General features: G+C 45.4%; 1 protein-coding gene across 1 annotated transcript in view; it reads right to left on the bottom strand.

Annotated features, from left to right (window-relative positions):
* The window catches only part of bmp6 (bone morphogenetic protein 6), a gene marked incomplete at its 5' end in the record, with an annotated part of 24,321 nt that overhangs the window by 5,809 nt on the left and 6,012 nt on the right, over positions 1-12,500 (bottom strand). The window contains 3 exons of the mRNA XM_084474916.1: positions 5,972-6,169; positions 6,872-7,020; positions 11,626-11,818. Of these exons, the coding sequence (XP_084331042.1) occupies positions 5,972-6,169; positions 6,872-7,020; positions 11,626-11,818 (540 nt within the window). The remainder of the gene's footprint in view (positions 1-5,971; positions 6,170-6,871; positions 7,021-11,625; positions 11,819-12,500) is intronic.

Genomic DNA, 12,500 nt, shown 5'->3' with positions numbered 1-12,500 from the left:
TCTCTGTCTCTCGTTCTCTCTCTAGCTCTCTCTCGCTAGCTCTCTCTCTCTTTCTCTCTCTGGTTCTCTGTCTAGCTCTCTCTCTGTCTCTCATTCTCTCTCTAGCTCTCTCTCTCTCTCTCTCTCTCTCTCTCTAGCGTTCTCTCTTTCTCTGTCGCTCTCTACACCTCGCTGAGCTTAGCAGCCATCATTATGGACAGTGTGTGTCTGTTTCTGGACTAAAGGAATAAAGCCCATATTTACTGTGGGTGTTCATTGAGTGCAAAAGGCTAACATGGACAGTGCCCATAAACCTACATCTCCACTTCCTGCCTTCCTGCCATTAAGATCCCCCCCACACACATACACACACACACACAGACATACACACTCAGACAGGCCTGCACACATGCAAGCACACACACACACACACACACACACACACACACACACACACACACACACACACACACACACACACACACACACACACACACACACACACACACACACACACACACACACACACACACACACACACACACACACTCTCTCACACACACACACACACACACACACACACACACACACACACACACACACACACACACACACACACACACTCTACAGCAAGAGCACTGAGGACAGAAACCCTAACAGGGATCCTGTGTGTTGGAAGGATGGAAAGTAGCTCATTACGATTTATCTGTTTGTCGTGTTACTGTGGTAACTGTAAGGCGACTCGGAGTGAGCGTAGCTGGTCATATTTCTGAGGGTCGCCGTTTCCTGAGTATATGGCCAATATTTGTTCCTCAGCCAAATATATAATTTAATTTTAAGCGTTATAAGAAAGTCGCGGTACTGCGGTCACATGGTTATGACAGTAATATAAGACGCGTGTATTATAACTCATAACTCTATATCGGACCACCAGCTTGTTCCTCTAGCGTGGGTTTGTAGTTGAAAGCCAAACCATTTAGTGAGGTTCCCCACAGGTTCAAGATGGAATAAATAGGTCATGGCAGTCAAGGGAATGGACTCCGAAATGTGATGATATTATTGTGTGTGTGGAGATGTGTGGTTTACCTCTGTCTGTAATGAGGGACGGGAGTGGGCGTGTCTCTCAGGATCCAATTAGAAGACAGGTGAATTCGCGGCAGGTGTTGCCAGTCACTAATTTACTTCCTTTTCAGTAGCAGGACCCGCAGAAAAAAAAACTGGAATTGACGAGTGACCAATGATGGCAAAAATCCATGGAAGACAAAACAGGCAATCGATAGTTTTGAGTAGATGGACTGTTTTGTGCTAACAATAATCAATGGCTGATTGAGAGCGAGAGTGTTCCTGTGACATTAGAACACCAAAATGATAACAACCGTGTCAGCAGATTGAAAACAGACTCATACACTGCATACTAATTCTTGAGAAAAAGTTGCTCGAAAAGTCTCAAAAAGACTTGAAAAGTCGTTGGTTTTTACAATCACAGTAACACACACTTACAGGTGCCATAACTATTCAGCAACCACGGCAGACATATTTCACAACAGGAGCCCCATAAAAAAAATAGCGTCTTAGTTCCGGAGATTCGCTGGTGGAGATTATTCGCTTATTTGGTTCCCGCTCTTCTCTCCTTCCCCTTTATCTGTCTTCCTGTCTTTCACCACAGAGGTTATTAAACTCTGTGAGGGAGCTCCACCATGTCTAATTACTTTGAAGGTAAACACAAAAAGGCAAAGCAGTGGTATTGGCGTGGGAGGGGAGGAGAGACGGATGAAAAAACCCAGCTGGCCAAGTGCCGTGTCATTATAATGCCTTTAGCGATACTGTTAGTGTGGTCAGTCTTTTAGCTAGCTGCTAATGACTAGCTGGGCCCTAATTACAGGCCACTGGGGCTACGCTAGGACGCGATACTCCTTCCCCGAATGGTTGTTAACTTCCCCCGCAGCCCAGAGCCCAGGGCCGACTCCCGTTACTGTCCCACAGCTCGCCTCGCCCACTAAAACCCCAAATTACCTTTAAAGGTGTCGCATTGTTCCTCCGCCGCGGCCCGCCGTGAGGCACCCCCCTCCCCCCCCCCCCGGGGAGAAACCTTCCGCCCGGTCCCGTGTTTCCAATGGCCGCATTGTTAACTAACTGCTATTTGCATGAGCTCTTCAGAGGGGTGATACAAGTGGAATTGTGGAATGCGTCGCAAAAAAAACCCTTCCTTTGGACATATTTTAGGGAGTTGTTAAAACTGCCTTAGACTTACTCAATTCATTGTTATGGATACAACAATTCAATGTAAATATACTGTATGTGTATGTAAATAGTAGTAATGTTTGTCATAAATTGTGTGAACGTAATTAATTAAGCGCAATATCTTATCTTCTTTAGGTGAAGCAGGAGATAGCATGCAAGGCTCAGCACAAAACTACAGCAAAGAGGGTGTCTTAACTTTAAATTAACCAGTTGGAAGTAAGTTATTTAAGCAATCTTACACAAGATGGCGTTCGTGAATGTCATTATTGGTACACAAAGCACAGCCGTAGGAACGAGGCGCTTGCGCCGAGTTCCAAAGTCCTGTGCTTCAAGTACAGACTCTTGAAAGTAGTTTTGATTAGTTAGCGTAGCGATACTTTCTGTAATTAGGCACAATCTTTTTGTCCGTTCTATGACCAGGTATTTTAACACGCTCGAGAATGGGAATTGACCAATCGGATTGCTTGCTTAAACTTGCGTGTTATTGAATGAGTTGTATTGTACGATTACACTTCACATGTAAACAGGACATTTGTTTTAGGAAGTAATAGCAAAACCACGCTTTGATAAATAAGACTTCTGGTGACTTCACCACAAGTCTTATTATCTAACTATTATGATGATTGAGGAAATTATAAAAGAGAAATAAACAATACGCCTCAATAAACAATTGAGGCTGATTGCTTCTGATCACTTCTAATCGCCTTCAGAAACAGCATCAAAGCATACTCCTGAATGTTTGATGTTTGTTTCCTATTTATTTACCCATGATCCTCCAGTGTTATTCAGGTCTAATGAGGTTTTCATAAATAACTGATAATGCCACAGCAGGTAGTGCGCTGTAAAGAGTGTATATACTCCCAGCAAGTGATCACGTTAAAGGCTCATATTTTGCCTATGTGAGTGTTGTCTTCACATTTATGATTCAAGATGGGTTTTTAAGCCCTTCTTGAGCTGACTCAAGTGTTCACATTAAGACCTGTGACACTGCACTGCTGTTTAAATGATATTCACCCCACCACAATATCGTGTCTACAAAAACAAGGGTGAACGTTGACAACAAAAACTCCCCAGAGAATCTTGAGCACAAATAAAGAGGTAAATATCAAAGCATCGGTGGCCTGGAACTGACAGCGAGCAGTCAAGGCCTTCCACAACAGAGCGATGCGTGCTGTTCCCCCCCACTCCAATACGACAGATGCGCCCTCCCTCCGACCGTCCAACCAGCCCTGTTTCGTCCCCGTCTCTGAGATGAGCGATGCTGTATTGGAACCATATGCCCCGCCGAATTCCTACAGGAATCCTCCCATGTTTTGTCCTATCCCGCCAGCCCCTCTCTCTTCGCCCCACCAACCCCAGCGACCCACCCACCCACCCACCCACCCCCTCCCTCCCTCCCACCTTCTCTAGACCCGGACAACAAGGCCGCCGCATAAGGGGCGGGGGCAGGGGGCAAGGGGGGTGGGACGGGGGGTCCGGGATCGGAGGGGTGGATGGGTCGGTTGGTGGGTGGGTGGCCTTCCTGTTTCGGGTCTAAATATTTACACTCTCCGTCATCCCGGCGGGCAGAGCAGAGAGGTCTTGATGTTTTGGGTTATGTAAAGTCCAATCCTCCTGGACGCAGACGCCACAGAACTCCCCTTGTCGAGACGCTCCCAGAGCAAGGCTTTCACAGTGATCAGAGCGTCACGGAGAGCTTGAAAAAACGAAACCCCTACGAGTAGATCACAAGTTGATTCTTCTACGTTTTATTTGTGTGAGGTAATAAAACTTGGTCTGACCTTATCAATCATGTTGTTGTTGTTGAAAGAATAAGAAGAACATGTTGTCCTCCAAACAAACTGTTACCTTGAACCACACTTGAACCACTCGATCACAATCACTGACTTTGCGTTTAAAGCGGAATCCATAACCATGCAGCTTTTTGGGAACTAATCAAAGACAATGGAGCTCATGGAAACTGCGGTCTTTGTTCTGGGAAACGCTAGCGATGTTCTTAAGGCCCTGCACAGGAGCTTTTGCGATGATTATTTCCAGGGGCCGTAAGCCGTCCGTCTCCTGCCTGAGGTGACCGGGGGGGTAGCTGGACAGAACCAGTGCTGCCAGAACCCAACATGTGTTGGACTCGAACCTTCCTCTACAAACAACAAACCCAAAGTCTTTGTTCTCAGATGTTTCCCCCCTGCCGCAGCTTTCATCTTGTGCAGTGAGTTCTGTAAAAAAAAACGGCAGGATTTTAACCTACAACCCCTTGTGCCAAACAGCGGTGCGCAGGTGCGGGCTTAGTACAAAACGTCCGAAACCGCAAAAAAAAGGATGGTAGCCGAAGAAACTACAAATGTCAGCAATAACCATTTCTTTTTCCCCTGACAAAGCGCAAAGACAAACTCACAAGGCTGTTGTCCCACAAGTGGCCTGGAGTAAAGCAAACGGGTGCTATAGCCATTAAATGGAAGCAACAGCGAGAGAGCGAGGTAAATCACTTATCTGCCTCTGTAAACTTAGCGACTCCCCAACTGAGATCCCCGAGTCTTATCCAGCCAAACACAGCTGTACTGTATATATCGCATATGCAGAGCCACTCTCTCTCTCTCTCTCTCTCTCTCTCTCTCTCTCTCTCTCTCTCTCTCTCTCTCTCTCTCTCTCTCTCTCTCTCTCTCTCTCTCTCTCTCTCTCATCCTTTATCTCTCCCTCTCTCTGACAATCTTGCGGTGGACCTATACGGGCTTACGGTTAGCATTTTGCCTCAGCAGTCATATTAACTGAGGATCAGATGGTTGTTAGCGTTAGCCTAGCAATGGCTGATGGTTACACAATGAAGCCTCACAGGGGGAAGCTTAGCCATGAGCGCTACAAAGGCTAGACAGAATTATGCAGTGGGAGGATTAGGGCTTGATTTAATTTGAAGGGCTTATGAGGGGCTCATAACATCAGGCGCGTACCTGCTTGTCAAATCTATCGGGGGCCGAAGCAGGAAGCTAGCAGGGGGGGGTGGGGGGTTGGAGGTGGTGGTGGGGGGGGGGTGTTTTCTTTTTCCTTTTTTGAGGTTGCTGATGAGGTCACTGGTCAAGGGAGCATTCTCGCTCTTTTTTTCCCCCCAATCTCTTCAGTCTGACCGGAACCTCTCCCTCTCCCTCGGCCCCTGTCCCTGTCTCTGTCTATCTTTCATCTTCAGATCACACTGTCCTCCTGACCTATCCATCTCACACAGTCCCAATAAGGTCATTTCCGATTGGCCCGTCATGGGAGCTGATGTGGGAGGTGTCTGCCGTGGGTCGCGTGTCTGGTTTCTGTACCTTTAATCCGTAGGTGGATTATCTCTAGTAAAAACAGCTTTCGGGACCTCGTTCCCCGGACTCAGGCGTTCTGATTAGAGGAAGGTCCGACCGGAGTCGGGTCCAATCTGTCAAGACGCCTCAGCGTCCTCCGCATCAGGCAGACTGCGAACACATGCTCCCCCTCCCCCGCCCGCCTCGCGATCCATTGATCACCGCAGACGCGATGTGATCGGTTGTGACTGGCCTGAGGTGAGCCTGCGGCCAGTAGCACAGCTGCATGTGTCTGTGTGTGTCTGTGTGTGTGTGTGTGTGTGTGTGTGTGTGTGTGTGTGTGTGTGTGTGTGGGAGACTGGTGTTCGTGGTTCAGCTATGATGCAATCAGCATGTGGGAGAGAGAGAGAGAGAGCGAGAGAGAGAGAGAGAGAGAACCAGACAGCCATGGGACCTGCCATGGGCCGGGGAGGGGGACCCACCTGCTGGGCTGGGGCCCCGGGAGCCCTCCTGGGGCTGATTGGAGCGGTTGCGGTTCTGCTGTCGCCGCTTGCCCCCCGTGGAGCGCGGGCTGCGCACATGCAGCTCGCTCACCTTGAAGAAGGCCACCATGAAGGGCTGCTTCTCCACCGCCTCGCCCCGGCCCACCAGCCCCGCCTCCTTGGAGCCCATCATGCGCCCTGGGGTGCAAACACACACACACACACACACACACACACACACACATAAACACACCAAACACACACACACACCCACACACACATAGGAGGTTCACTCAACACATTGTCATCATCCAAGGGAATGTATTTTGCCTTACAGTGTAAATGGGGATTTCACTTTCAACACTTCTCAGGTCATTTTCACACCTACCCAGGCTTTTGTGGGCACCCCAGGCAGTTTTAGGTTGCTTGCTTCAATATTTAGATGGTTGATCCCCATATGAGCAATCACCCCCCCCCCCTCCCCCCTCCTCATATCCAATATAAGCCCATTGAACACAAAAGCCCAGGTGTGAAACTGACCCCATGAATTCCATTTTAAAGGTATATCTTGCTTTAGACCTAAGGCTAATTATCTCACAATGCAATGTTTAATATAAACCTGAAAATCTCATCCGGGATTAATAAAGTACCACCTCATATTATCTAATAAAGCATTGCCAAATGTTTCTGTTTACATTAGCTGGAAACCACATCATGGAGATTCACAGAAGCAGACTTCCATCAAACCATCATCATCAAACCAACCATTCCATCAAGACTTCCAACAAACACACTGAAGTCACCCAGCAACTCAACAGAAGAAGAAACACAACAGCCGACTGTGTTTGGCCGAAGCCTCATCCAGACCTCATGGTTCCGGGCCTGGCTCAGTCGGCTTACCGCTGCTGGTCTCCACGCTGATCTGCAGGCCCAGGTTGTGTCCCGGGCTCATCACCCACAGGTTACTGGTGGCTGTGATCTCAAACTCCAACCAGCCCTCCTCAGCAGCCCAGAGCCGGCGAGACTCCAACAGGAACAGGTCTGCCTCTCTGAGACGAGGGAGGAAGCAAAGAAGCAAACGTGTGAGATGAGAGAGCTGTATTGTGATCAATGATGCTTGTTTTTTTTATTTGGTGATTTCATTGATGACGTAAGTTGTGAGAAAGGCTATCAGATGTAAGTGTAGCTGCATTGCAATCAATGACGTTGATTTTCTTTTGGATTCTATTCAAATACATTGATGATATTAAATAGATATTAGATGTGGATCTATTTTTGAAATTATTACATTTCTGATATTTTCTCTTTAACAACAACAAAAGTAAATTCATCACTTTGTTGCCGACAGAATGAGCAGAATAGCTTGCATCTTTCTCTAAACTGTTAACAAAGACAACAAAAAGGTTTTAGCGTTGATCCATAACCCTGGAGCCCAGGAGTTTGTGTGAGGTGAGGATAATAGTAGAGTGTTGCAACAACAGACACATGATAGCACTATGGTCTTCCTGATTGTGGTTCTACTAAAGGCTCGACCATATGGTTTACCTCCAATGGGGGGGAAAGGAAGGAAACAGGGCTCTGGGTATTAAGTCGAAAAATATGTTAACATCATTCACGTCGTAGCGCACAAAGGAAGCCAGCCTCCCAGCTCTCTTGCACCATTTATTTTTGCACAAAAATTCTGCCTGTCTCTAACAAGACAGTTTTTAAATGAGATGCCTATTTCCTCAGAGCAACAGGGGCCAGAGAACAAAAACAGCTTAACACCCAAGGGAGGAACAAGGAGTAACACAGCCTTGGCCCGAACTCAAAAAGAGAAGCAAAGAGATGTGGAACAACAACAAAAAAGTACCCAAAATGGCTGATAAGAGGGCCTGGGGTCCATCCCTCCCATTACATTTCGGTAATAATGACACACCTGCCATTACGTTTCGATAATGACACGCCAGCCAATCGCGGTCGACAGCCACGGCATCAAAGCCCCGCAATCACCCAGGTGTTCCGGGAATGTCCCCGCGGGCGGGAGGACATCCTCTCCTTATTGGCTCATTAATTAGCGTGTTTGAAATGCGCGTCCAATCGTAAGCTGCCACGCTGGACGTCTGGAAGCAGAGGTGTTGAAGTGGAGTAAGGAGAAGGATCAAAGGTAAACCCTTAAAATAGATGGAGCTCTTTGAGCGGGTTCACTATGTTTACTCCTGTATTTGTTTACGGGTGTTCGGCACGCAAACTTAGATTTGGATGGTTTTGTTTGGTGCGAAGGTGGGTTAGATGCATCTTGGTGTACCGGGTCTTTTTCACTCAGCAAGAACTAGTGCTAAACCATTAACCAATGAAAGTTCACAGGGGGTTCGGTCCAGGGTTACCTGCGGTGTTCTGGGTCTTTAAACGCTACTAGTAAACCAAACTTATTGAGTGACTGCCTAAATGAACTGGAATAATAGGATCAGAGGTCGCACAGATCCCTGTTCTGTTGCAATAGATGTCCTTTGTTGGACTTGTCAATGCAGCCTTCCTACAACAATCCCTCATTTACAATTAAATACTTCTACAACTGAATTCTTTGTGAATTTATTTACTTAACCTTAATTTCTAAAGTTAAAACACTATATGTTTTCAAATCTCTTTTTCCAAAACCGATTTTAAATTCAAGTGAAATTGAGGCAGAAGATATATTGGAAAAATATATTTTAAAATTACTTTGACGCAATACTACAGACATGCAAAGAACGGTAAGAAAACAGATTAGTCAATACTAAATCAAAGATAATGGTAAGTGGAAGCCAAAAACACCCTCATCTGAGCCATTATGGCAGACGTAAGGCATGATGGAGATACCGTCAGGTGAATCGCTGCTTTTATCTTCATTGTCCAGAAGAAGCCCAAACCCTGTCTTTTCTCTCTCTCTCTCTCGCTCACTCGCTCTCTCTCGCTCTCTCTCTCTTTCTCTCTCTCTCTCTCACACACACACACATACACATACACACACACACACATGCACACACACACACACACACACACACACACACACGCACACACACACACACACATCTCACACTCACACACACACACACACGCGCACAGTCACACACATCTCAGCGCCGCGATTGGGCCGCATTCCAGACCTGCTGCTACAGAAACGGCCCCTGACCAAATTAAAAGTACAAAGGGTGTGAGGCTTGTTAAGCGGTCTATCATTATGGCTTAGAGTCAGATCGGGAGGCCGGCTCTTTCAGGGCAAGGTGGGGTACGAGAAAGTTAATAGGCTCCCTGCCGATGTGAGATTGGAGAGGAGACAAGGGCCAGGTCCCTCCTTTTTCTTTTTTTTTTCTTGTTCCCACACAGACGTGAAAGAGGGACCCAGCGCCTGAGAGAAGTTTCTGTGGAGCGAATGACACTTCCAACATGGAGCTTATTCTGGAGCGTCTCCTCACTCCCTGAAACCCTGGATGAAGGAAAGACCCTGAAGGAGGAAGCTGCGTTTGGCAGTGCTTTGCCTTTTTCTTTTGTTGCTCCTACTGACTATGACCAAAAGTCCTTATTAAAGATTATACTATAACAGCTTTAACAAAAAGTCTTTATTGAAGATTAAACCATAACAGCCATGACCAAAAGTCTTTATTGAAGATTAAACCATAACAGCCATGACCAAAAGTCTTTATTGAAGATTAAACCATAACAGCCATTACTAAAAGTCTTTATTGAAGATTATACTATAACAGCCTTTATCAAAGAAAAGTCTTTATTAAAGATTATACCATAACAGCCATAACTAAGTCTTACTACTTTAGTCTTTATAATAATTTATAAAGACTTTTTAAATATTTTCGGTTCCCACATTAAAGTAGACTATACTAAAAGTATATACTATAAAGTATTTGCGTATCTACAATGCTTTGTATGGTTAAGAACTTTTGCGCAGACAGTGACTGCATGGTTCAATAAAGAGGTATTATATATATCTATACCTAATTTTTAGCCAAAAAGATTCCTACTTTTTCTCTTTTTTTATTCTCTCCATTTTTATGTACCTCCTTTTTCTCATTATTTATTCTCTCTATCCTTTTCTATACCAAATTTTTAACATTTTTTCGAGGGATCTGATTGGCTGGATAAGAATTGGAGAAAAATAGGGTAGGCTATATAAAAATGATGAACAGTAGCACAAGGAATGCCTTTGAGGGAAGGGAGCTGAAATCTCATATTTTATACATACATATTTTATACTAATACTAATATATACTAATATATATAATATATTTTATAAAACGGGGGGCCTAAATCAAGCGATCTGATTGGTTCCCAACCGTTGTATATTGAGCGTATACACACAGCTATGACGCCCGTTCAGTTTACAGAGTCCAGTATCACTCCGCGCCTAACTTGAACTGTTGTTTATTTATATATAAAAGCGATAGCATAGTTCACTGAAGCCTAAAAAAAAGCCTGTAAAGCAATAGGCACACGGTCGCCGGCAATTTAGCCTTCTAAATTGCTAAATTGCCGGCGAACCAAGCTACCGTCTCTAGCCTTCTCTCTGAAGGACGCTACAGTGTGTTGCATAGCAACCGCCGTACACTTTGCCGGCAGCCAGGAGGGACTACTTTTCTGTATTCGTTAAAAAAAATGCTTTTCCGACTTTCTCGCTTTTTCAAAATTGAGGGTGTCTATGACTTTCATTTCGCCGTATTTACGTAACCGTTTTATAAAAGCAATAGATCACTTCAGTCAGTGATATACGGTCATTATACCACAGTGAAGGGGGTCGCCGCCCCTCCGCTGCGCGTCGGGACGGACAACGCCCCTTAACTGTGGTATAATGAGCGTATACCACAGCATGTCGTGATCTATTGCTTAAATATATAACATATATATATATATATATATATATACTTCTAGCTCTTGGTAGTTGTAGCTGGTTCCCATTGGTCATGGCTGACAAAACATCTTTGGGGCCGATCTCATTGGATGTTTATCTACCCCCGGGGCCACTATGTAAATGTTTGGCGAGTGTTAGGCTCGCTCTCTCGCCGGCGGTGGGGAGGATTCTGATGCTATTTCTGTAAGTCTCTGTGGTTTTTGCGTGATTCTGCATTGTAAACACAGCCAGAACCTAGTGTCCGTCGCTCTGTTTAGCTAACGCACCAGAGAGAGAGAGAGGAGAGAGAGAGAGAGAGAGAGGAAGTGAGAGCGAATGGGAGAGTTGATGGAATTTTTTGTTGTGAAGCACTCCCTTTGAAATTCCATCGAACACCATATGCGCACCTATGGGTGGCCTCTTGCCCATCTCCCAGCATGCATCATTTATTCCATCCTTGATCACTATCGCATTGTTTGATCATCGTTTGATAAAAACATTGAAATATTTGGATTTGACTCTGGTGTGCATGTGTGCTGTGTGTGTGTGTGTGTGTGTGTGTGTGTGTGTGTGTGTGTGTGTGTGTATACATCTGTGCTTGTGTGCGTGTGTGTGCATGCGTTCATACTGTATGCATTCCTTCGTACTGTGTTTGTGTGGGTGTGTTTGCAATTGAGTACCGTGTGTGTGTGTGTGTGTGTGTGTGTGTGTGTGTGTGTGCGTTTGTCTGTGTGTGTGTGTGTGTGTGTGTGTGTGTGTGTGTGTGTGTGTGTGTGTGTGTGTGTGTGTGTACTACCTGTCGGGGTGCTCCTTCACCACCTGGTACACCTTCAGGAGGAAGGTGTCGTTGCGGGACGCGCGGCTCACACACTCCTTGTAGAGACGGAACTCGGCGGCGGTGACCGTCTCGCCGTCCGGGATCTGGGTCAGGTTGAACCGGAACTCCTTGTGGTGCCGCCGCTGGCCCGGAAGCTCCCGGTCGTACTCCACTGTGGGGCAGAGGAGGGGGGGGGGGGGGAGGGGGGGATGCACACACACGGACACACAAACACACAAACACAGTGAGTACTGAAGCATGATTTCAACATGGCCGACTGCCCCAGAACGAAAAGCATCACAAATCCACAACTCAGACACGGTGCGGTGTTGTCCTTTGAACCTTTTGATGTAAATGTATCAAACTCTTACACTATTAAAACTATGAAACTATGTATCAAACTATTACACTATGAATGTGTCAAATTATTACACTATTAAACTATGAAACTATGTATCAAACTATTACACTATGAATGTGTCAAATGATTACACTATTAAACTATGAAACTATGTATCAAACTCTTACACTATTAAAACTATGAAACTATGTATCAAACAATTACACTATGAAACTATGTATGAAATTATTACACTACTACACTACTACACTATGAAACTATGTGTCAAACTATTGCAGTGTTCTCCTATGAACCTATTGATGTAAATGTATCAAACTATTGCAGGGCTATCATTCACTCACATATCTTAGCATAATAATGAAGCATGTGTGTGAGACGGCTTTGTTTTAAGTATTTGCAAATTAAATTTGCAAAAAAGGCTATCGTTTTGTGCACTGTCCAATGCAAACAGTCCATAGTCTGTTGTTTATGTAGAATGTGATCCATAGAAGGA

Source organism: Micromesistius poutassou (genome assembly GCF_964030765.1).
Source record: "Micromesistius poutassou genome assembly, chromosome: 11".
In the NCBI taxonomy this organism is placed as follows: Eukaryota; Metazoa; Chordata; class Actinopteri; order Gadiformes; family Gadidae; genus Micromesistius; species Micromesistius poutassou.
This window is presented reverse-complemented; position numbering and strand designations above follow the sequence as displayed.